Below are 21,538 nucleotides of genomic sequence, written 5' to 3'. Positions count from 1 at the left end.
TCCACGCACGATTACAAAACGGGCTTGAAGTACCCCAAATGCCCGTTCTACATCTTTTCTTACCGACTCTTGTGCTTTAGCAAAATATTTTTTCTTCAAACCTTGTGGGCAGGGAATTGTTTTTACAAATGTCGACCAATTTGGATAAATACCATCAGCTAGATAATATCCCATTGTATACTCATGGCCATTAATTGTATAGTTTACTGGAGGAGCATGACCATTTGCTAATAATGAAAAAACAAGGGACCTATCTAGAACATTTATGTCATTCAGCGAACCAGGAAGCCCAAAAAATGCATGCCATATCCAAAGATCTTGAGAAACCACAGCTTCCAAAATGATTGTTGGTTCATGACAATGACCAGTATACATACCTTGCCATGCTGTTGGACAATTTTTCCACTTCCAATGCATGCAATCAATACTCCCTAACATGTCGGGAAATCCACGTTGTTCCCCTATCTGTAGCAATCAAGTAATATCGCTATTGTTTGGTGGCCTCAAGTAATGGTCGCCAAACACTACAATAACAGCTTTCACAAACCTTCTTAGACTAAGTATGGCAGTACTTTCTCCAATTCTGATGTATTCATCCACAGAATCTGCCGGTGTTCCGTAAGCATGAATTCTGTAAGCAGCTGTTATCTTCTGAAGGGATGACAAATCAAGAACTCCAACAGCATCTGTTGTTTGGATGAAATATGGATCGTGTTGTTCAACTTCATTTGCAATTCGAAGAAAAAGATGACGACTCATTCGGAATCTCCTTCGAAAAAACCCTTCATATACACAAGGGGTTACAAAATAGTCACGATAGAGTCTTTCGTGGCCTTCAACTCTACCACGATTAATTGTTCTACGGCCTGGAACAGAACCACGATGCCTTCTTACCCGTCCACTATTAGATCCTTCTGACCTTCTGGTTGAATCATACAGCATATCTAATTGATCATCATCTTCTTCCTCAATATTGAGGATCCCTCCTAAAATATTAAGATAACGATTCATATTGATGGATGAATGCAAATATGAGAGGATGAATGATTTTAGAGAGAGAATGTAATATAGATGAATGAAAACATGAAAAAGATTATCATATTTATAGATGAATTTAAAATTTTTAAATTTTTATTTTGGCAGTTAAATTTTAAAATTTCAAATTCAATAGTTGAAATTTGAAATTTGAATTTCAGTGGTCAAAATTTGAATTTTGAAATTTAAATTTTTAATTATATTTTTTAATAAAAAATATTAAAATATTAAAATGGCACCTATATTTGCAACCTACCATTGGAGTAGATATAAAATTTAAAAGTACCATAATACTATTTAAAGTTGTAAAATACTAAAATAACACTCCAAAATAGCACTCCCGGACATGCTCTTATTGTTTCAAAGGGACCCCCCATTCAACCCCCCCACCCCCCCCCGCCCCACACACACACACACACACACACATATATACAGAGTTAGTAGTGGAGCACAGCCAGAAGTGAGAATTGCTCATTCCAAATTGATCCCGTAAAAGCTAAGCTCAGCTCAGCTCTGCCATGGATCAGAAACCAAACTCCGATCAGGTCGTTGTCTTCGTCGACCAACCGAACAACATCAGAACCCAACAATCCCACCCCGCCGGCGAGCCCAAGACTACCCCGCCTCCCCAACTCCCTTCTAGAGCCCAGACCCTCCGCCGCCTCAGCTTCTCCAAGCCCAAAGCTCGCAGCGTCGAGTTCAACCTTCCGCCGCCGCCCTACCGATCCATCCCAGAGTCCGAAGAGCTCGAGCCCCTCAAACCTAATTTCTCCGTCAGCGACGACGATTACAGCAGCGATATCGATGACGAAGAGCTCGAGGACGGTGCGTATATATATTAACTAATCCAACTTTCATATACGGCACCTCTAAAAACGATTACTTCCACCCATTAGAGTGCCGAATGCATTGGCCCGTTAACCCGGGCTTATTGCGTGTGCTCAGCTCAATGAGCTTACTCTGTGCGCACCCAAAGAGGACAAGTTCTCTTTGAATTCGATAAAAAAATAAGAAAAATATTTGAACTTCATTACATTAGCATTTCAATTTTCTCCTTCTCTATTGCCGATTTACAGCGATGCAGTATGATATATATATGATATATCTATATATCTATATATCTATATATATAAGTAGGTTTGTCTTATGTATATTATATCTTTATCTTGACTTGCTTAAAAAGGTGAAGAAGGAACGAGAGTACAGTACAGGAAGAAGAGAAGAAAGATCCGGGCGAGGGTTTTGGTGGAATGGGTACTGTTTCTAATCATACTAACTTGCTTGGTCTGCTCTCTCACCATAACTTCGTTCAAGCATCATCAAACCTGGGGCTTGGAGTCGTGGAAATGGTGCTTGATGGTGATGGTGCTCTTCAGCGGCCGGCTGGTCTCCGGCTGGGTGATGGGCTTCATCGTCTTCCTCATTGAGAGAAACTTCATGCTCCGAGAAAGGGTCCTCTACTTCGTCTATGGACTCAGGAAAAGCTTCCAGAACTGTGTCTGGCTGGGCCTAGTTCTCCTCTCTTGGACCTTCATGTTCAACGCCAAAGTCCACAAGAAGAACAAGATGTTGAAAAAGGTTTGCAATTTTTGTTCTACTTTCATTTTTTTCAGGGTAAATGACCAAATAAAATGAAAAGAATGAGTTTGTATGAAGACGATCGATGATGAAGTTAGCCGTGGTGTTTCTGGTTAAATTTTCAAAAACCTCAGTCTTTAGGAAATTTTCTCAAATGTTATAAGATATTTGAGCACACTGCCTGGTGAAACACTCACTAGAATATAAATAACGTTTTATTTACAATAGTAAGTGACCCACCATTTAAATTGCCACACTCACTAGAATATGTCATTGTTTTGTAGCTGTTTTGAACCCTAAAACTCACAAATATTTTGGATTCATCTAATACTAATCTTTCGTGCCCTTCCGGCGCCGGCGGCAGCTGTTTCAAGCTCTGGTGGCTGTGCTGATCGGCGCCACCATATGGCTGATCAAGATCGTCCTCGTAAAGGTCTTAGCCTCTTCGTTCCACGTAGCCACGTACTTCGACAGGATGAAGGAGAGCGTATTCCACCACTACATTCTGGAGACGCTGTCGGGGCCGCCGATGGACGAGGTGGCGCTGGAGGAGGAGGCACGACAGCAGCGGAGCCATCAGGCGAATTCGAAGCTGAGGAAGGGGAAGAGCTTGTCGAAGTCGAAGAAGTTCGGGTCGAGGAGAGTGGACATGGAGACGCTGAAGAAGCTGAGCACGGGAAGCCGTTCGTCGGCGTGGAGCGTGAAGAGGCTGGTGAATTACGTCCGGTCGGTGGGGCTGTCTACGATCTCCAAGACGGTGGATGAGTTTGGCCGGACGGAGTCGGAGATTACCAGTGAGTGGGAGGCTCGGAATTGCGCCAAGAGGATCTTCAAGAACGTTGCGAGGCCCGGTGCCAAGTACGTACTTAATGTTAATTATTCCAAACAGAATAATATAATATTTTGTGTGACATTTAATATTAATATAATTAATAGATTCACATCAACAATCCCATAAAGAATAATTTATCATCAATGTTAATATTGTATTAGCTTAACACTAATTTTGATATTTATTTGATTATATATAGATTTTGTTTTTTCTTTAATTAGTTTTAAGCTTATAATGAATAAACTATAATCACATATGATTTAAACACCAACAAGGCAATATAGCTAACCGTGAAGAAACTAGTTGAAAAATAGAGTTGGTTGTGTGTGATCGTAGATGGAGTATAGTGCTGCACCCATTTGAGTAATGATCATGGCTGTCGGTACATATATAGTCACCTTATAGTGGGCGCGTTTGGTCTATCTAGATAGGGGAAGCTATATAGAACAGTACGATCCTGGATGGATGTGCCGCATGCAAAGTGTACAACAACCTTCAATTCCCACATGTGCAAAGAGTAACTACCACTTTGTGGGTGGATGGTGATGTCATATATAGCGCATGCTGGGGCAAATGTCCATTAATTGTTTTTTCTTTCTTTCTCACTAAAGTATGAATATATATCCCACTTATCTCTCTCATTTGCATGCTTCCAAAAGTAAATGGCTTTCCTTCTCTCTCACTCTCTCTCGACCGGCCCTCTCTTTGTATTGGAGGTCAGCAGCTGGCACTGCAAAGATTTGGTGGTTTCTTACTTGACAACCCAACTGATGGAATATATTCTCTCCCTCCCACATCATAGGCAATGTGTGCTCATTTTCCTATCATGAAACAAACAGCAGAGATAAAGGCCTGCTGATGGCTTGGAAAATTCTATAGATGGGTGCGTGGGATATATATATACAGATATACAGCCAGAAGACAAATAAACCTCAGCCAGTTAACATGCTTGCCAAATTACCTGCAATTAAGCAGGTGGTCTTTGTGTTCAGCTAGCATGAGGTTGGAGAGAGAATATTAAACCTAGGGAGTCTTATCACTAGAATTAGTGTTAAAGCTATTTCTTTCATACATCTGTCAGTCTTAATTAAATTTAGATAATTAAACTTATACAAATTTAAGAATTTAATATTAGTTGATAACTAATCAAGGTATACTGAGTAGACTAATAATTAGCGAGGCCCACCAATCCACAACCTCAACGACAGTTTGGTGTCTACGCAAGGCTAATAGATATGCTTTTGTTGTTAATGTTGGTCTCTTGCCTTGATCTTAATGCAAGCAAAACAAAACCAAAAATAAAAAAATAAAAGAAAAAATGATATTAACTATATATATATACGTACCGTGATCATGATGGTCTGCTAGCTGCTAGTAACTAAATGTGTACGTAAAGTATTTTTTGATGAATTCTAGCTGATCCCATACATACCATATATTTGTATTATTATGGGTGTGGGTTGACTATTAATTAATTCATGAAGGTACATTGAAGAGGAAGACCTGATGAGATTCCTAACAAGGGTCGAGATTTACACCATCTTCCCTCTCTTTGAAGGTGCTCTTGAGACTGGACGGATCACAAAGTCTTCCTTCCGAAATTGGGTGGTAATTAAATCATTAATATTTCTAATATATATATAGATAGATAGATAGATAGATAGATATGTTTCTTATTACTCACAACATGAATACCTACTTTAATTTAATGTGTGTACATGTTTGGAGGATACTAGGTTCGAGCTTACTTGGAGCGAAAAGCCCTGGCGCATTCCCTAAACGACACGAAGACAGCGGTCCAGCAACTGCACAGGCTAGCGAGCGCGGTGGTGAGCGTGATCATAACCGTGGTGTCTCTGCTGGTGATGGGATTGGCGACAGTGGAAGTGATCCTGTTCGTGATAACGCAGCTAGTTCTGGTGGGTTTCATGTTCCAGAACACCTGCAAGACCGTCTTCGAGTCCATCATCTTCGTCTTCGTCATGCACCCCTTCGACATCGGCGATCGCTGCGTCGTCGACGGCGTCCAGGTCCACACTCAAACTATATATCCATCTATCTAATTATATATGTGTGTGTGTATTTATATATCTCCAAATAATGAAATAAACACTTGAGATATTAATGTGGCGTGAGGTTGCTGTATATGCAGATGATTGTAGAAGAGATGAATATATTGACGACTGTGTTTCTGAGATACGACATGGAGAAGATTTACTATCCCAACTCTGTTCTTCTCACGAAGCCAATTAGCAACTTTTACAGAAGCCCAGATATGTGCGACACCGTTAATTTCGCAGTCGATGTCTCCACTTCCATTGAATCCATAAATGGTCTCAAAAAGGCCATTCAAATGTACGTATAATCTTCGATGATTTATATATATATATATATGTATGTATTGGTTTATGTTTTTGAAAGGCTTTTACTATATTTGTGCTTTAACCACAGGTATTTAGAGAGCAAGCCGAAGCACTGGAGCCCGAAGCACTCGGTGATAGTCAAGGAGATAGAGGACATGAACAAGATGAAGATGTGTCTTTGCGTTCAACACACCATCAACCATCAAAACTACGGCGAAAGGAACAACAGAATGACGGATCTAATCCTTGAGATGAAGAAGATGTTCGAGAGCCTTGGCATCAAGTATCATCTTCTTCCTCAAGAAGTCCATCTCACCCAAGTTGCTGCTGCCAACTGGAGGCTACAGCCTGCGCAAGCCTGACACTTTCGAAGAAAATTTTCGTAGCAAAAAGTTGAATATCATCGGCGGCACAAAGCAATTAACTAACTATGAAAAGTAATCCGTAGTGAAGATTGTAGCCAAAGCCGCATAGCTTAATAGTATTTAATTAGCTACGGTTTGGAATCTCCTAGGCTACAAGACGATTTGGCCGGCGTTGCAGTTGAAGTGGTCTTGTTTACTAATTAATATGGAGGCTACCGAGATATATCTTTCATGCCTGGTCTTGCATAAGCTAAGAGGGCATATATATTCTCTACTTCTCTATCCTTGTAATTTGGCCTCCAGCTAGCTAGCTTGTCAAGAAGACACTTGAAAGTTCTTGATTTAGAGCTGGCCAGGGTTAACGGATGGCCAAGATGAGTATATATAATCAAACAAAATAATTGAATTTGCTCGATATGCCCTTATCTTTAACCATCTCTGTTCATAGCCTTTATCTTCATGCCATTCTTGAGATGCCCTCTCTTGCGACTCCCACCACTCGGTTCCACGATTTTTGATAGGAGAATCGAGCCATTCTTCATATGTGAATAAATATTCTTATATATAAAAAAACATATTTATGTAAATAATTTTTGTTTTCATTTCTTTTCTAATGAAATATTTTAACACCCAATGAAGACCAAGTGATTGAATTATCCTCTTCTACATTAATGCAAAAGATTGAAGCATTCATATATATTTAGTTTTCAAATGTTACATATACAATATCTTGTGATTTAACTAGATATAACATATAGTCTCGTAATGGCATAACATATATATCACATAACTTTTCAAGTGACGTAATTATTTAATTGTTGAGTTTTGTAATATAATTAATTAATAATAAATTTTATATGACTACTAAAGCACTAAAAAGTAAAAATAATTTTAAATGTCTTTAATAATGGTTCACGTAGTAATTCATCCTTTATGGTCACTATAAGATCGTAGTGATTCACACATGATCTAAGAGATGATCAAGTAAACCAATCTCTCTTTCTTTTATCTCATTTCTTTTCTTTCTCGATTAGGTGTTTATTAATGACAAGGGTTAAGTGATACGGGCTGATAAAAATAAAAAAAATATAAAAATAATTAAATATAATTTAATGAAACCTCAAAAATAATATGCCAAATTTACCCTTTGAATAATAATGCTATGATAAGAGTTCAAGCCTGTGGACAATTGGGCTGGTCTTGGCCATTTTGGAGCCCCAATAGCGGGCCTGTAATTGGCAAGTTAAATTTTGATGGGCCGGGTTAAAATCCTTTTATAATAATTAATAGCAAACACTTTCTGCTTCTGAATTATGATTATTAATAAGCTATGTTATTTATATAATTATTACGATTGTTGAAAGAGGAAGCAAAAACCTGCTCCCAAACAAGGCCTTGGAATATGAGGCCAGCCCAGCTGACGTGGAAAGCGACGGAAGCTGCACCTCCACCTCATCCCCCATTATACACAGCGGAAAACATTTCCCAAGACTTCTTCTTCCACCCGTTCTTATCAACATGAGGTGTACCAGCCGCCACCAAAGTAGCATTCTGCCGCCAAGCCAACCGTCCGTCTTCATTGCCCACTCCCATGGGAGTGGACCCCCCCACTTTACAGAATATTTGGGAGTCTATGGCCCTAGTGGAGCGGCCAGTGGGAGGTTTACTTTTCTAATTTAATTCATTAATTAATTTCACGTTATAAAGTTCATAGATTATTATGATTAAAGAAAGCGCCAAATCCCCAAATAATAATACATAGAGCTTTTAAGGTAGATTCCTTATATTTACCGTAAGCTAGCAGTGGAGTTTGCGTCTATAATCATACTCGTAATGATTCATAGATTACTCAAAACTTTAGTAATAATATTAAGAGTTATCGTTGATGACAGTGTAACGGGTGATATAACATATCTTCGTTGAAATAAGTATTAAGTAGAAAAGATAATAATTTATGAATTTTAGGACTATAAAATCTTACCAAGAGACTTACAGAATAAGGTTAAAAAAATTAAAATATTATTGCCCAAAATACAAATTTTCAAGAAATACCACTGCCAAGTCTTCGCCTCTCTCCCTTTTCCCTTCTCACATGGTTGCGCGACCATTGCCTGTTGCTCCTCGCCTCGCCTCCAGCATCGTCACCTCGCCGACCGTCGCTCGGCGAGGTGACAATGTTGGCAGCTAGGCGGTCGACAGTCGCTCGGCCATGGAAGAAGAGAGAGGTGAATGCTGGGCGAGGGTATTTGAGTCTTTTTGACTCCATTTGATAAGTCTGTCGAATAATGTAGAATAATCCATAATTTATAATCTTATTAATTTTTTCTAACGAGGAGGTGCACAACATTGATGATAATGTCATTAATGATGAATTCTAATATTATTATTTCAATTAGAGTGTGTCTTGTTTAGCAAAAATTAAATTTTATAACGAAGGTAACAAATTTCACTTAATTCAGCTGAGTGTTTTTTTGTTAATTCAATTTTAAAATTTTAACTTTGTCTTTGTCTTTAATATTATGATTTGATTTTTAATCAAAAAGATAAAAGTGATCAAAATTGAAAATTCTGGGCTATTTACGAAATTACTACTAAAATAAATATAAATTAATATTGATTGTTTTGGATAAGATTTGAATATTTAAATTAATTTTAAAATTTTGATTTGCATTAATTATAAACAAAAAGTTTTGTAAATTGTAATTGTAACTTTCACGTGATAACTCGGAATGTAGCAGATTTCAGCCCTCCGCACTATATAAAGGCGGTGCTCGGTTATTGCCCTTGGCCGCTCATTCCAAATCCAGAAGAATCTTCAAGTCAGAGAAAGAGAGAGATAGGGAGAGAGAAAAGAGGAGCGCGTAGCTCTGGAGCCGACCTTTTCGACTTTAGGTGAAATCGCGTTCTCTTTGTATACGGATGTATAGATGTGATTACATGTTAGTATCTATTTACGGGTATTTATGATTATTGGGTACGAATCAGATTCGTGTAGATTGATTAGGGTTCAGTCGGATTCGATTTGGAATTCGTTTGCTTGGATCTTGGGGTTGCGGTGTTTCATCTGATTAGGCCAAGGGTTTTGGATGCTGTATCTGAGTTTGCGTGCGGAATTATGGTTTCGTGTTGTTTTGTTGGCTTGATGTTTGGGTTAAGGTGATATTTGGGGTCTTCTTCATGAATACGAATGAATCTAGCGTGCAAAATTGTCTTGGTTGATTGGGTTTTTTTCCATTGGTGGGTGTGAGCTGAGAGAATTTACGTGTTTGTTTCTTGGAGTGCATAGCTGATTGCTGCTAGGTTTTAATTTTGAGGACACGTGGATTGACTTGTTTGATCACTGGATTTAATAATAGCAGATGAGATATTAACTCAACTTGTTGATTTGTGTTTTTTGAGTTTTAATTATGATGATTCCCGATAAGAGCTTATATGCTTGGATATACAGTACGGATTTTCATAATCTTTTTGCATGCTTCTCTACTCACATTGTGTTATAATTAAATAGATGACTTAAAATAACTAGGTAGTTGTTTGATTACTTGTGGCAGTTATAGAGACTGGAATTTATTTAGGGTTGGATAAAACTCGATTTTGCCATTTAGTTTCTGCTATATTATTGCTCCTATTCTTGGTTGGCATTGGATTGCTACACACTTAAGCATGATATGGGATGGGATGTAATGGACTTATAAAAGATATCGCCATGGATAGTGATTAATGGCAAGTTAGAATCTATGTAGCTAACCTCACATATATGGCTATGAATTGCAATGAATGATAAGTTTGAATCTAATAGCTAACCTGGGGGTTAAGTTTTTGTGGTGTTTTTGCTCTTAGAATCTTAGCACAAGAACCAACTCTATTGAACCCTGAACCTGAATGTAAAGATTATGACCAAAAAGTTGAAGATATTTTGATTGAACTTTCCCACTTTCTTGAATCACGTTATGAAATTATTTTATTCCTGCTGAAGATTCTTAATAACTTATATTGTAATTTTAAATTTTAACTACAACTTGAAATTATAATTTTAAGTTAGAACAATAACAATCGGAAGCCTTAGTCCCACTAGGTGAGAAAATCACATCTAAGATCTAGCTTGTCCCCTTTCTTCCATAAAATAAATTTTATTTTTCATTATAATAACTAAATCTAATAAGTTTTATATTTGATGCCCTTTCACTAAATAATTTTTATATTTTTTTCCATTATAACTAAAGTGTACAGTCCATTTTTAGCAAAGAGGCTGGCCCATAAAAGAAAAGGCCAACTAAAGGTTTTTGGGCCTTGAAAAAGAAAAGGCCAACCAAAGAGGCTGGCCCATAATGACCAAAACCTTTATGAGGAGCGTAAAAACCCTTTTTAGCTGCCGCCTTCCATTTTCTCTCTTCCCTTCTTTTTACCCCCATTCCTTTCCTCATTCGGAGCACTATTCTCCCTCCCTCAGGACCCTCACTCCCTTGTTTCTTTTCTCTTTTCCCCTACACCTCTCTCTCTCTCTCTCTCTATATATATATATATTTATTTATTTATTGTTCAGTTGGGATGACACTACAGCTTGAAGAAGCAAGACCCACCCAGCACTGCAACATCTCTCTCTTCCATTCTCTTTAATCTGTGTCTCCAATCTAGGCAAACTGGAATGCGTTTCATGGTGTTCCAAGATGCCGAAGCACCACTTTCTGGTGCAGATGAACTGGAATATGGTTCCAGTTTGTCCTTCACAAGAAACTGCCATAATAGAAAAGTGGTCTGCAGTTTATCTTTCACAAGTTCTAATACATGTCTACATCTTGTAAATGTTTCTATTAACCTGTATATAAGCAATTCAAACTCCTTTCAATTAAAGAAATGAGATGAATATTTGGTGGCGGCTTGATGTATTATTGCAGTCATAGACTGGATTTTGTTTGCACTTGGATTAAGTTTCACTAAAGTGTAATATTTGGGCTTGGATTAAGTTTCAAACTGGGATTCATATCAGTTTATACTTTTCTTGGATGGCCTTGAATTTGTAATATTCTCTTGGATTCTAATTGGGACTCATATCTGTTTGTCTCTGTTCTACTATATTTTAGTATATCTTAAATCATCTGCACACATGATATATGCCTCTTGTCTATGCATGTGTAGACATTTTTTTTTTTATCCTTTTTCTTCCCTTTACTATATGTAGAACTAACAAGAGACACTTAAAGAATCAGTGCAGTTGAGTAACATTGGAAGTTATAACTGATGTACATAATTTACATATTTACCCTACAACGAATTAATATCACTCTAAATAGAAATGTTTTAAGTCAGGGTGTGTGAGTATCATTAAAGGGTAACGTGCTCATATTAAGTTTGTGATGTGGGTTCAAGATTGGAGTACCATGTTTGCATTTCTCATTTTTGGTAAATAAATTAACAGGGGAAAGACTGCAGGCACTAGCCCATGTTCCAGTTTCATGTATGAGAAGGATATGCATTTTTGTTTAGAGAGCATTAAAGTTCAAAACAATAATTGGAAACATAGTTGTCAAAGGCACGCTTGAGGTGCGCCTAGGCGTGACCCGCAGCTCTGTGCACCCCATCACCACTGAGGTGCTGCCTAGGCATGAGGCATGCGCCTCATGCAAAGCGCAAGGCGCATGAGGCACATGCCTTGTATATACAAGCGTACTAAATACTATTTCTTGTCCATTTGTCATCTTAGATCGTATTCTTGTTATTCTTGCTGTTTGATTGTATATTCTTATTCATCGGTGAGAGGCGAACCTAGAGGTGTAAGCCAGTGGTCTGCCAGATGTCCCACTTGCTGGAGAACTACTCACATCTGCATTCTGCTTCATTCTTCTAATTTCTTTTGCAATTTAAAAGAAACTACTTATTTGCTGTAATTTTTGTTCACTGTGTTCTACTCTTATTTTTTCTTTCTTTCTTCTAATTTCTGTTGCAATTTAAAAGACACTAATTGCTAAAAAGCAAATGTTTTCATCGTGTGCTCTACTGATTTTTTTTTCTCTCTCATAATTTCTTTTGCAATTTAAAAGAAAATAATATCCAAAGAAACTTATTGTTTTCCTGTAACTGTTTTTTCTGGGTGTTCTGTTCTAATTTTTTTTTTCTTCTAATTGCAAAAGAAATTAGAAGAAACTAATTGTTTTCCTGCAATTGTTTTTTGCATTGTGTTCTGCTATAATTTTTTCTTTCCTCTAGTCTCTTTTGCAGTTAGAAGAAACTAATTACAAAAGAAACCAATTGTTTTCTGCAGTAGTATTAGTTATTATATCGAATTTTTTATTTCTCATTTATGATTTTATGACTTTACATCTACCTCCTTATAGGTACATATTGAAAAGATAGGGTATAAGTATTCTATAAGCATTTTGAATAAATGTGCTCCTCATGTGCCTGAGGCTCACATTCCGCCTTGCGCCTAGGCCCCAAGACCTAATTTGCTCCTCAGTGCGCTTTACGCCTTCGCCAACTACGTTTTTTTTATTATTTTTCTTCAAATGTGTAACTATCAAAGTGTTACTGTTAAACATATAAAATAAATACTTGAAAGTTAAGACTGTCAAATGTGTAACCGTTTCCATTGCTGTTGACACAAAAATAAAGAAGTAAATATTTGAAATGGATGGTACACGTAATTTCCACCATGGCTTTCAATTTCTCATTGGAGAGTGGGACTTATTATTGGTATGGTACATATTGGCGTGATATATTTTAATGAATTGTTGTGGATATATACTGATTACTATTACATCTATAAAGTTAATGAGTATGCATATTCTCTGTTATACTAATTTGAATCTGTCATGCTAATTTTTATATTTTTAAAATTTATGCATGTTCATTTATAAAATTTAGTTCACGGAAGGGAAGTGTGAGATATTCAATTCTGAACGCAGTGAAATATTATACTATTTTCAGAATATTATCACAATATTATCTAATATAATAATGTATAAAACAACTTAAAACTCAAGTTCATTGTTTAATGTAAATCTAAATTCAAAGCATAAATGTAACTTTTTTACATTCTTCCTATCAATTTTTAATTAATAATAATTTTTCTCTTCTATCAGCAAGTGTTAAAATAGCCAATTATTTTAATTGATATAGTATCAATCTTATTTCAGATGAGAAGTGAGAAGTGGCAATAGAAATTAAAAGCTTCAAACGACTAGCATGTTTTGCACCATAGGATATTTCTTTGTTCAGACATAATCTTAAGCTTGCTTGTGCATCATGTAATTCAGAGATGCATTGTTTCCATTTCTTGTATAAGACATTCATATTTTCCTAACAGAACAAAATGGTATAAGAATGCACAGCATTTCTATGTTTGAGTAAATTGTTGCATAGTTTCTTTCTTTCTTTGCCTCTGCTATTTTCTTAACTCAGTGGAGTGATCTTTGTCTGTAGTTGTTAATAAAGACAACAGAAAAGTAAATTATATGAAATCCTGTTCAGCTGCTAATTAGAATTTACCATAGTAATCTTCAATTCAGAATTTTCTTTTCCATGTTTTAATGGTTTTGGGTTTTTTTTGGGGTGGGGGGGGGGTGTTGTGGTAAGTCATTCTTCTCTAATTTGCTCAATGTTATGTTAGTTGAGATCCTGTGTCTGCCAGACTAGCTCCGCTTGAAGTTGCTAATGCTCATTGTGACCAATAAGACTGTCCTTCTATAGAAGTGGTTTTGATGTGTGTGTATCTGTGTGTGCAATTTTTTGTTGCATTGTCAGGTTGCTTTGGAGTTCAATCTCAAGGACGGACACTTTTACTTTTTCAGTAAGTCATGGAGAAACCGTGCCTTCAGTCAGATTGCTGCCAGCTTCGGGTTTCCGCATCTCAGCAAGTTCCTGATTGGCGATCTTTCTTCTTGGGTGATTTCCTCCTTGTTTCCTTTGTCAACTGCACCTAGTGATGAAAGGGAGAACTAATGCAAATTTTTACTGAGGGGAGTTGGAACTTTAGTGCACGTATACTCAAGTAAGCTATATATATACTTCTTACATCAGGGGTTATGCATGAGCATTTTTTCTGATAAATTTCTTACTTGCAGTGCATCATGATACATCATCCAATTGTGATCCACAGAAATGTCTTTTTGGGTATGATATGCTCTGAATGTTTTCCATCATTTACATTTAACCTGGCTGTCTTTAGTTGTTGGATGGCACTGATTTTTTTATGTTGGCTTTTCTTGATCACAGGATTGAGGCCTGCAAAACCAAAAACAATTATTGATTCTTACATTTTTATTAGAGAAGCCTGTTAAATCAAATTTCTGCGGAGTTCATAGTTCTAGCTTTATTGTGGTCTTCTCTCTGATGGCTACTGGTTTTCAGTGACAATAATATCTGTAACAGAAGATTCAGCAAAATATTTTACATGGAAGAGTTGAAGTAGCTATTTTCAAGTTTGTGATAGTATCGGCTGGGTTTTGTCCTGCGCAAAGGATCTGAACTTATGGCTTAAAGCAATATTCTGGCTTGATTAGTTCTTGGATTGTGTGATGTTTAAGAGAACTCAACTTCCCTTTCCATGTATGCCTTGCTGTTGTCTTGGGTCTTTTGTTCCATCATATTTTATGAATAAGCTATGAACCTTGTCCATGGAAACTTGTTTGGTCAATGCTCATGATTGGAGCTACAGAAAATTGACGCCGGGTTCTGCTTGATCAACTAAGCAGAGATTCACATCTTGTAGTTCCTTTTTGTTATTATTTGCATAAATCTTCTACTGAAGATAAGCCTCTGTGTTCCATTCCTTTCTTCAATAAATAGAAGATCACCAGCCATCAGCATCATAAAAAATGGAGAGGTATGTTGGTTGGTCTGATGTTAATTGATTATCCCATTAGTTAATTTAATTGATTGATTATACAGTTCTGGGTGGTACAGGTACAGGGTAATCAATGAAGTTGGTGATGGAACTTTTGGCAATGTTTGGCGAGCCATAAATAAGCAGACTGGTGAAACTGTAAGTCTATTTTATACTTTCCCCTGACCTTAGATCAGGATGGCTCTTCAGTATGCTGGTCCTAATTAAGTGTTTATTTTTAACAGGTTGCAATTAAGAAAATGAAGAGAAAATATTATTCATGGGAGGAATGCATAAATCTGAGAGAAGTTAAGGTAATATAATTTACTGTTTCACTGTTTTGCCTTGATGTATTTAATCTGTGCATCAAGTAATAGATGTATTGGTTTTATTGACAGTCATTGCGCAGAATGAACCATCCCAATATTGTGAAGCTGAAAGAAGTCATCAGGGAAAATGACACATTGTTTTTTGTGTTTGAATACATGGTTTGATTCCTTGCATCCTGACATGGATCTCTTGATATAACCTTAAATGCCATCTTAATTTTACAAAATGTTCTCCCCATTACAGGAATGCAACCTATATCAACTTATGAAAGGCAGGGCTAAGCTTTTCTCAGAGGCTGAAATCAGAAATTGGTGTTTCCAAGTGTTTCAGGGTCTTGCATACATGCATCAGCGAGGATTTTTTCATCGGGACCTTAAGCCAGGTAAACATTGCTGGTGATGCTGAGTGTGAAAACTCTTCATCTGTTTTATGTTGCACGACTATGTGAATCTATGGTTGATTTTATTCAGGACCTGTTTGAGATGAGAAGAGGTTTCATGTCCATCTTTGTACATCAATTGATAAAATCAGAAAAATGAAGTAATATGTTCAGGGTTCTGACATGAATCTAACATAGTGATATATTTTGCTGCATGTTTAGATGCATCTATCCCGACAAGATGGATATAATTTGATCCATCCTGTTGTAGTGGATAGTTTTGTGTGCTCGTGTGTGGATAAAGTATGGATAGGCCTTATCCTTGGTTCTTACTCTTTAGCATGGGCAATGGAGGTAGCTTGAAGGGTATAAATACCATTGATAAAAGGCCAACCTTTCAGTTTGCAGTATCTGTAATGAGGAAACGTCATCTCTGCTAGTGTGGTCAAGGGGAGTTGATTTCTTATATTGAGGAGTCAGATTACTGTTAAAAGTGTGATCGTGCTCATGCTAGGAGCTGGCTGAGAAGAAACTGTTACATCCAGTTTTATAGATGGAACCAGTAACCATCAATTATATCCCCAAAAGAATCAGGTTCTGGAAACAACATAGAGATAGAGGAATAATATATCTTTACTCCTTGTTTTGTACATTTTTGAATTATGGACAATAAGGCAGCTTGAAGATGTAAATACCAATGGAAAAGAGCTGCTCTACCTTTGCCTGACACCCCCACACCCTCCCCCCCCTCCCCTCCCCAAAAAATATAGATATATATATATACAAAGAGAGAGAGAGAGAGAGAGAGCAAGGGGAGAAAAAAGGAAAAGTAATGGTATTTTACATGCACAATCACACTTCAGAGCTGTATCATTGTGGCTGTATGAGATGCACTGGAATGTGTACCATGTCTCCTTATCTACAAAACCCCTGAACCCACCCAAAAGAAGAAAGAAATGGAAGTATAAATTTTCTTGCTTTAACTTTATGCTTTTGTGTCATCATTGCTATCTGAAGATACACATGCACATATGTATACTGGTTCCATGTCTGTATTCTTATTTCCATTTTACATGTAATGAGTGACATTAAAAAATAGTGTAAAAATTACTAGGAAATTATTTAAACTAGAAAAATAAAATTTTTAACTGTTTTTTTAGTATGAAATTTACTAGATATAATTACTGAATTTGAACAGGATTGGGAGTTGAACAAAATACCCAATGAGGATGGGGATGGCGATGGGGACGATAAGTGGGTCCTTGGTCCAAGCCCTCCCCATTGCCATGGTAGTAATTCTGGCTCCAATGCAACCTAGTGGTATTGGTGTCAAAACCACAAAAATGACCTATCTACAGCTGTACAGCATGTGTTTTGTTGTTTTGGTTTTAACTTAAAATTGTTCTTGTCATCAACTTAATGGATGCAGGGCACTTGCTAGTTTTAATTATAACTTCTTGATAAGTTGTGGTGGTATCACAAGGCTTTTGGTTCTATAAGACAATCTACTAGTTTTTTTTATAGGCTATCTACTAGGTTTTTTTTTTTTTTTTATTAGTAGATATTGGAAAAGTTGATACAGAAGGAAGTAAGAATAGAGAACACCAAAACTTCTTTTTTTTCTTTTTTATATGTTTTGTCTGTCCACTTGGCATTCTCATCAAGTTGATTTATATTCTCAGTTCTAGCTGTTTTCCAGTTTTTATTTGGTGATTGAACATGTTTAGATGCTTCTTGTAACCCCACTCCATGTGGGGGACCACATGAACCATTTTAGCCTTTTGTATGCCTTGCTTGTTCATCTATATTTTCCTTTTTTTTTTTTCTTTTCATCTCAAATCAAATTTTCACTGCATGCCTTACAGAGAACTTGCTGGTCTCAAAAGATGTAATTAAAATTGCTGATTTTGGTCTTGCACGTGAGATTGATTCTCAACCACCCTATACAGAATATGTCTCAACACGCTGGTAGGTCCCCCCCCCCCCTCCCCCCCCCAAAAAAAAAAAAAAAAAAGAAAAAGAAAAAAACCCTTTCCTCCTCTCCCAGTAATTGGAATTTGAATTGTGGGCTTGGCAGGTATCGTGCCCCAGAAGTTTTGCTTCAGTCACTGATTTATAATTCTGCAGTTGGTGAGTAATTAATGGAAATAAACTATTTACAGTAACATCTTTAATAATCATGACTTAAATTTGATTGATTTTCTTCCTTCCTATGCTAGATATGTGGGCGATGGGTGCAATAATGGCTGAACTATTTACCCTGCGGCCTCTTTTTCCAGGCTCAAGGTGTATATCTTATCTTTTTGAATTCCTTTTGTTAGATGGTGAATATTTTGGCATGCCAGTTAGTGGTGGTGACATTAGATTGTGATTTTGAATGTGTTTGCTTTTTGTGAGATTGCTGCTGTTATTATGTTTGTCTCCTAGTTAGTTATTAAACAAACCATGACTTGGTTGCTGTAAATATGACCGTGACCTTAAAAGATGCACTCAACGTTACTCCCATCATATACTTGCATTGCCTATGATATAATTGTATACCTGCTCCTGATAGAAATATATGGGTAGGCTAAATTTCCTATTCCATCACATTCATTGCAGTGAAGCAGATGAAATCTATAAAATATGCAGTGTTATAGGCACACCGACTGAGAGCGACTGGGCTGATGGACTGAAACTTGCAAGTGCTATTAAGTATGAGTTCCCACAGGTTAGTTGATATTTGTCTTTAACTCGGCCGTGCAGCTTTGGTCAACCTGAAGGAATAGGTTTAAGTTCTGTTCAAATTCTTGAAATTTTACAATGGTTCTAGTAGTTAATGGATGTGGTCACTTCTTTGATGTGCTTTAGCTTTTCGTTCTGGTTCTACAAAAATGAGCGTTCGGAGAGCTGTAGGGGCCTGAAATCAATTCTATTTCAGACCACCAAATTCAAAATTTTGAATTTGTAGAGATAATTTATGATTTATCCAGACAATTAAAAATATTTTCTCAATCTCCCATTCCAGGATTATGCCTGCACATGTATGGAAAATAGTAGCTAAATCATTTCTATTGGGAATAAAATTCTGTATGTTCTGGAGTTAGTACTTTTTGACACCAGAAAACATTTTCTAATTCATAGATGAGCCAATTTAAAAATTGGTCAGCTCATACAATTTTGGGAATGACCAGGTATGCTAAGAGAATGTTAGAATTTCTAGTGATTGCCTACCTTTTTTTGTGTGTTTGCTGCTTTTTCACACACTATGAATTAGAATGCTTACATGGTTATGTAGGAACTGTTCTGCAAGCTGATGTAGCATTAAGTTTTATTTTTCTTAAGTAAACATAAAGAAGTCATTAAGATTGTGTTTTTAACTTTATGACAGATGAACAGTGTCCATCTATCTGTGTTGGTACCATCTGCCAGTGAGGATGCAATCAATCTTATTACAGTTAAGTATTGGGTGTAGATTACTTCATTGGTTCCCAACTATCTACTTCTTTTCTTGGTTGTAGGTTACTTCATTGGTCCCCAACTATCTACTTTTTTTCATTGCCACCTTTTCCTTTCAGAACTATGATTTTTTAGAAATGGTTCATTTGGAAAATCTTAGCTAATTGTACTATGATGATTGATTTCTTTTAATTATTCATATAATTTGATTTTATGTTATTTCATTCTCTGCCATAAATGTCTTAGTTGCTTTGTTCCTGGGATCCTTTAAAGAGGCCAACAGCCATAGAAGCCCTCCAGCATCCATTCTTCCAGGTAATGTATATGTACACCTGTACATATGTTATATCTACATAGATAACTTTTGGGGTCTACACTACATTTAATATGCAGAATTAATAGGTTAAGAGTGCGGTATTGCTATGTTACTAGCATTTAACCCCTTCTGGTTTTGTTGGTCTAAATTTGTATCCCTTTGATGTAGCAGAGTTGCTTTTACGTACCACCATCTCTCCGTTTCAGAACTGCTGTCAATAGGACACCTCCATCTGGTTTGATTTCTGCTATATATTCTGCTGCTGTCCTTAATGATGATTAATTGCTGGTCCTTAATGTGTTGCTCATGTTGCAGGTGGGATGAGGAGTGTGTTGGAGCAGAAGCCTGTCAGGAGGTGCTCTGGGACTCTGTCAAATTCAAATCCAGCAAATAACTTCATTCCTCCCAAATCTCATGTCTCAACAACAGGTGATGTTCTAATATTTTGAAGTTTCAACTTCTGGTTCTGTGATATAACCAGGAGAAGTGAACTTCTTTTGAATTTAAAATGACACATTCATTGTTGCAAGGATCCTAATTATACTTTCTTAGTTTTGCATTGAGATGGTGAATTTCATGTTCTTGCTAGCACCAGCACTAGGATCTTGTTACTAACGGAATTAAAACTTGAGTTACTAATGGGATTCATTAAGACTATTATATTTTGTTGAATCACTTTATGATTGTTGTCTTACCTTTTCAATATTTGTTGCAGGTGTGCAACGGAAATTGGAAATGAATAATAATAATCAGGTAGAGCATAAATTTTATGTTTTTTGTAATTGTCTAGGTCACTGAATATGACAATGAATGATTTGTTGCGTTTCACTGATTCCTTTTCCGGTTGTTTCCTAATGCTTTATCTGTTTATTTTTGTTGGTATTAGGATGCAACCAAGAATTATAAACTTCCAAAGATGGCAGGCAGACAAGAACCCAGATACCACCCACCTGCAAGAAGCAATCCTGGTAAGTGTGTTGAGCCTTCAAGGGATTCTGGTGTTGTTTTTATATTATAGGGTGCTGTATGTTTTCCCCAATTGTTTGCTACTATTAGATGGTCCTAGTGCTTGGCAAAAATAATTTTCAATTTGGTTTTGTTTCATATTCTGATGCGTGCTTGACACTGTTCCCTCGCTGAAAGTTGCATGGAGATAGAGAGTCCTTTTGGAATAGATCATGTTGTGCTTTACGGTGATCTTGTTTCTGTGCTTGTCCTTGTCCATAAATAACACGTTATAGACTTGCATTGGTTCCTTTGTATATGGATTGTACATCGAGTTACTATAATCCATGGTATGGAACTAGTTGTTTCTCCTCAAATGTTCTGCTAGTTAAATTAGTCCATGCGCCATTTGTTTTGGTTAAAAATTGAGCACAAATACCCTTGATGATGTTTAGTTGGGGAGGTTGTGAGAATACAGGGGGCACTGAAATTAAGTGTTACTTGTAGCAATTATCCATTCCAATATTTTGTTTTGTCATCTTGCATACAGTATGCTGAAATGCATGTTTTGCAGCTTCTAATTACTATGCCAAGGTTGAATGTGAGGTGTCGGAGACAGCTGAGAAGCTGGCAAATATGAGGTTTGGTAGCAGATTACCTAGGAAGCAGGTTTTTCCGGCACCAATGAAGGCTGGAGGATGGCATGGCCAATCTGACTCGTTTGTTGGGCGTTCTCGGGAGGTTCTTCACCCTGCTGGAAGAACCTTCACTAGGAAAGTTGCTGGATAAAGATCGCAAGGGCTGGCTATATAGTGATCTGGGGTAATGAGTTTAATAATGGGCCCCCTGCTTATACAATAAATAAATGGGTCCCCCTGCTTATACAATAAATAAACATGTACTGCGTTGCTGTGGTTCATATATTATGACGTCTGGAGTCTATATGTTGGTTGTTGGATGCGTTGACGTCTGGAGTCTATAAAAAAACCTATACTCATGAATGTTATATTTGCTGAATGGTGGTGTCTTATAATAGCAGATTTCATATCTTCTTTTCGGTTTTTTGTACCGACGTACATCCTTCATTTAGCATCCCCGGTATAATATTAGGTTGGGGCTGTTTAGTATTCTTTTTA

General features: G+C 36.9%; 3 protein-coding genes across 6 annotated transcripts; 2 read left to right on the top strand and 1 right to left on the bottom strand.

The window, feature by feature from the left end:
* Positions 1–474: 474 nt before the first annotated feature.
* Positions 475–942, bottom strand: LOC127812807 (uncharacterized). Its single transcript, XM_052353336.1, has one exon. It carries the CDS (start codon positions 940–942, stop codon positions 475–477), a length of 468 nt encoding a protein of 155 aa, XP_052209296.1.
* Positions 943–1,495: 553 nt separating this feature from the next.
* On the top strand, positions 1,496–6,601 carry LOC127812503 (mechanosensitive ion channel protein 10-like). The gene is made up of 7 exons (XM_052352906.1): positions 1,496–1,860; positions 2,219–2,613; positions 2,978–3,471; positions 4,930–5,053; positions 5,182–5,475; positions 5,598–5,800; positions 5,897–6,601. Exons 1-7 carry the CDS (start codon positions 1,554–1,556, stop codon positions 6,168–6,170), a joined length of 2,091 nt encoding a protein of 696 aa, XP_052208866.1. The 5' UTR covers positions 1,496–1,553; the 3' UTR covers positions 6,171–6,601.
* A 2,334-nt stretch (positions 6,602–8,935) lies between these two features.
* On the top strand, positions 8,936–21,419 carry LOC127812943 (cyclin-dependent kinase F-4-like). Of its 4 annotated transcripts, none has more exons than XM_052353553.1 (19): positions 8,936–9,065; positions 13,914–14,160; positions 14,234–14,282; positions 14,385–14,994; positions 15,075–15,153; positions 15,240–15,308; positions 15,393–15,482; positions 15,568–15,706; positions 17,569–17,671; positions 17,781–17,833; positions 17,923–17,989; positions 18,305–18,413; positions 19,074–19,139; positions 19,388–19,456; positions 19,626–19,692; positions 19,773–19,886; positions 20,173–20,210; positions 20,344–20,425; positions 20,977–21,419. In XM_052353553.1, exons 4-19 carry the CDS (start codon positions 14,987–14,989, stop codon positions 21,189–21,191), a joined length of 1,368 nt encoding a protein of 455 aa, XP_052209513.1. In that variant the 5' UTR covers positions 8,936–9,065; positions 13,914–14,160; positions 14,234–14,282; positions 14,385–14,986; the 3' UTR covers positions 21,192–21,419. The 4 variants fall into 4 exon arrangements, with proteins under 4 accessions (XP_052209513.1, XP_052209514.1, XP_052209512.1 ...); XM_052353554.1 differs by having other exon boundaries at positions 8,997–9,112; XM_052353552.1 differs by lacking the exon at positions 8,936–9,065 and adding an exon at positions 9,188–9,329.
* Positions 21,420–21,538: the final 119 nt, after the last annotated feature.

This window comes from Diospyros lotus, chromosome 11 (genome assembly GCF_014633365.1).
Source record: "Diospyros lotus cultivar Yz01 chromosome 11, ASM1463336v1, whole genome shotgun sequence".
Classification (NCBI taxonomy): Eukaryota; Viridiplantae; Streptophyta; class Magnoliopsida; order Ericales; family Ebenaceae; genus Diospyros; species Diospyros lotus.
Note: the sequence above shows the minus strand (reverse complement) of the source record. Positions and strands in the feature narration are given on the sequence as shown.

What these genes read in the sequence shown, in the direction of transcription:
- LOC127812943 (XM_052353553.1), top strand. An exon ending in GATTTATAATTCTGCAGTTG is followed by an intron (nt 17,834 to 17,922) that starts GTGAGTAATTAA and finishes TTCCTATGCTAG; the next exon opens with ATATGTGGGCGATGGGTGCA. An exon ending in CAATAGGACACCTCCATCTG is followed by an intron (nt 19,693 to 19,772) that starts GTTTGATTTCTG and finishes CTCATGTTGCAG; the next exon opens with GTGGGATGAGGAGTGTGTTG.
- LOC127812503 (XM_052352906.1), top strand. Translation starts at nt 1,554, where the DNA reads ATGGATCAGAAACCAAACTCCGATCAGGTCGTTGTCTTCGTCGACCAA. An exon ending in TGACGAAGAGCTCGAGGACG is followed by an intron (nt 1,861 to 2,218) that starts GTGCGTATATAT and finishes TTGCTTAAAAAG; the next exon opens with GTGAAGAAGGAACGAGAGTA. An exon ending in GTTGCGAGGCCCGGTGCCAA is followed by an intron (nt 3,472 to 4,929) that starts GTACGTACTTAA and finishes TAATTCATGAAG; the next exon opens with GTACATTGAAGAGGAAGACC.
- LOC127812807 (XM_052353336.1), bottom strand. Translation starts at nt 942, where the DNA reads ATGCTGTATGATTCAACCAGAAGGTCAGAAGGATCTAATAGTGGACGG.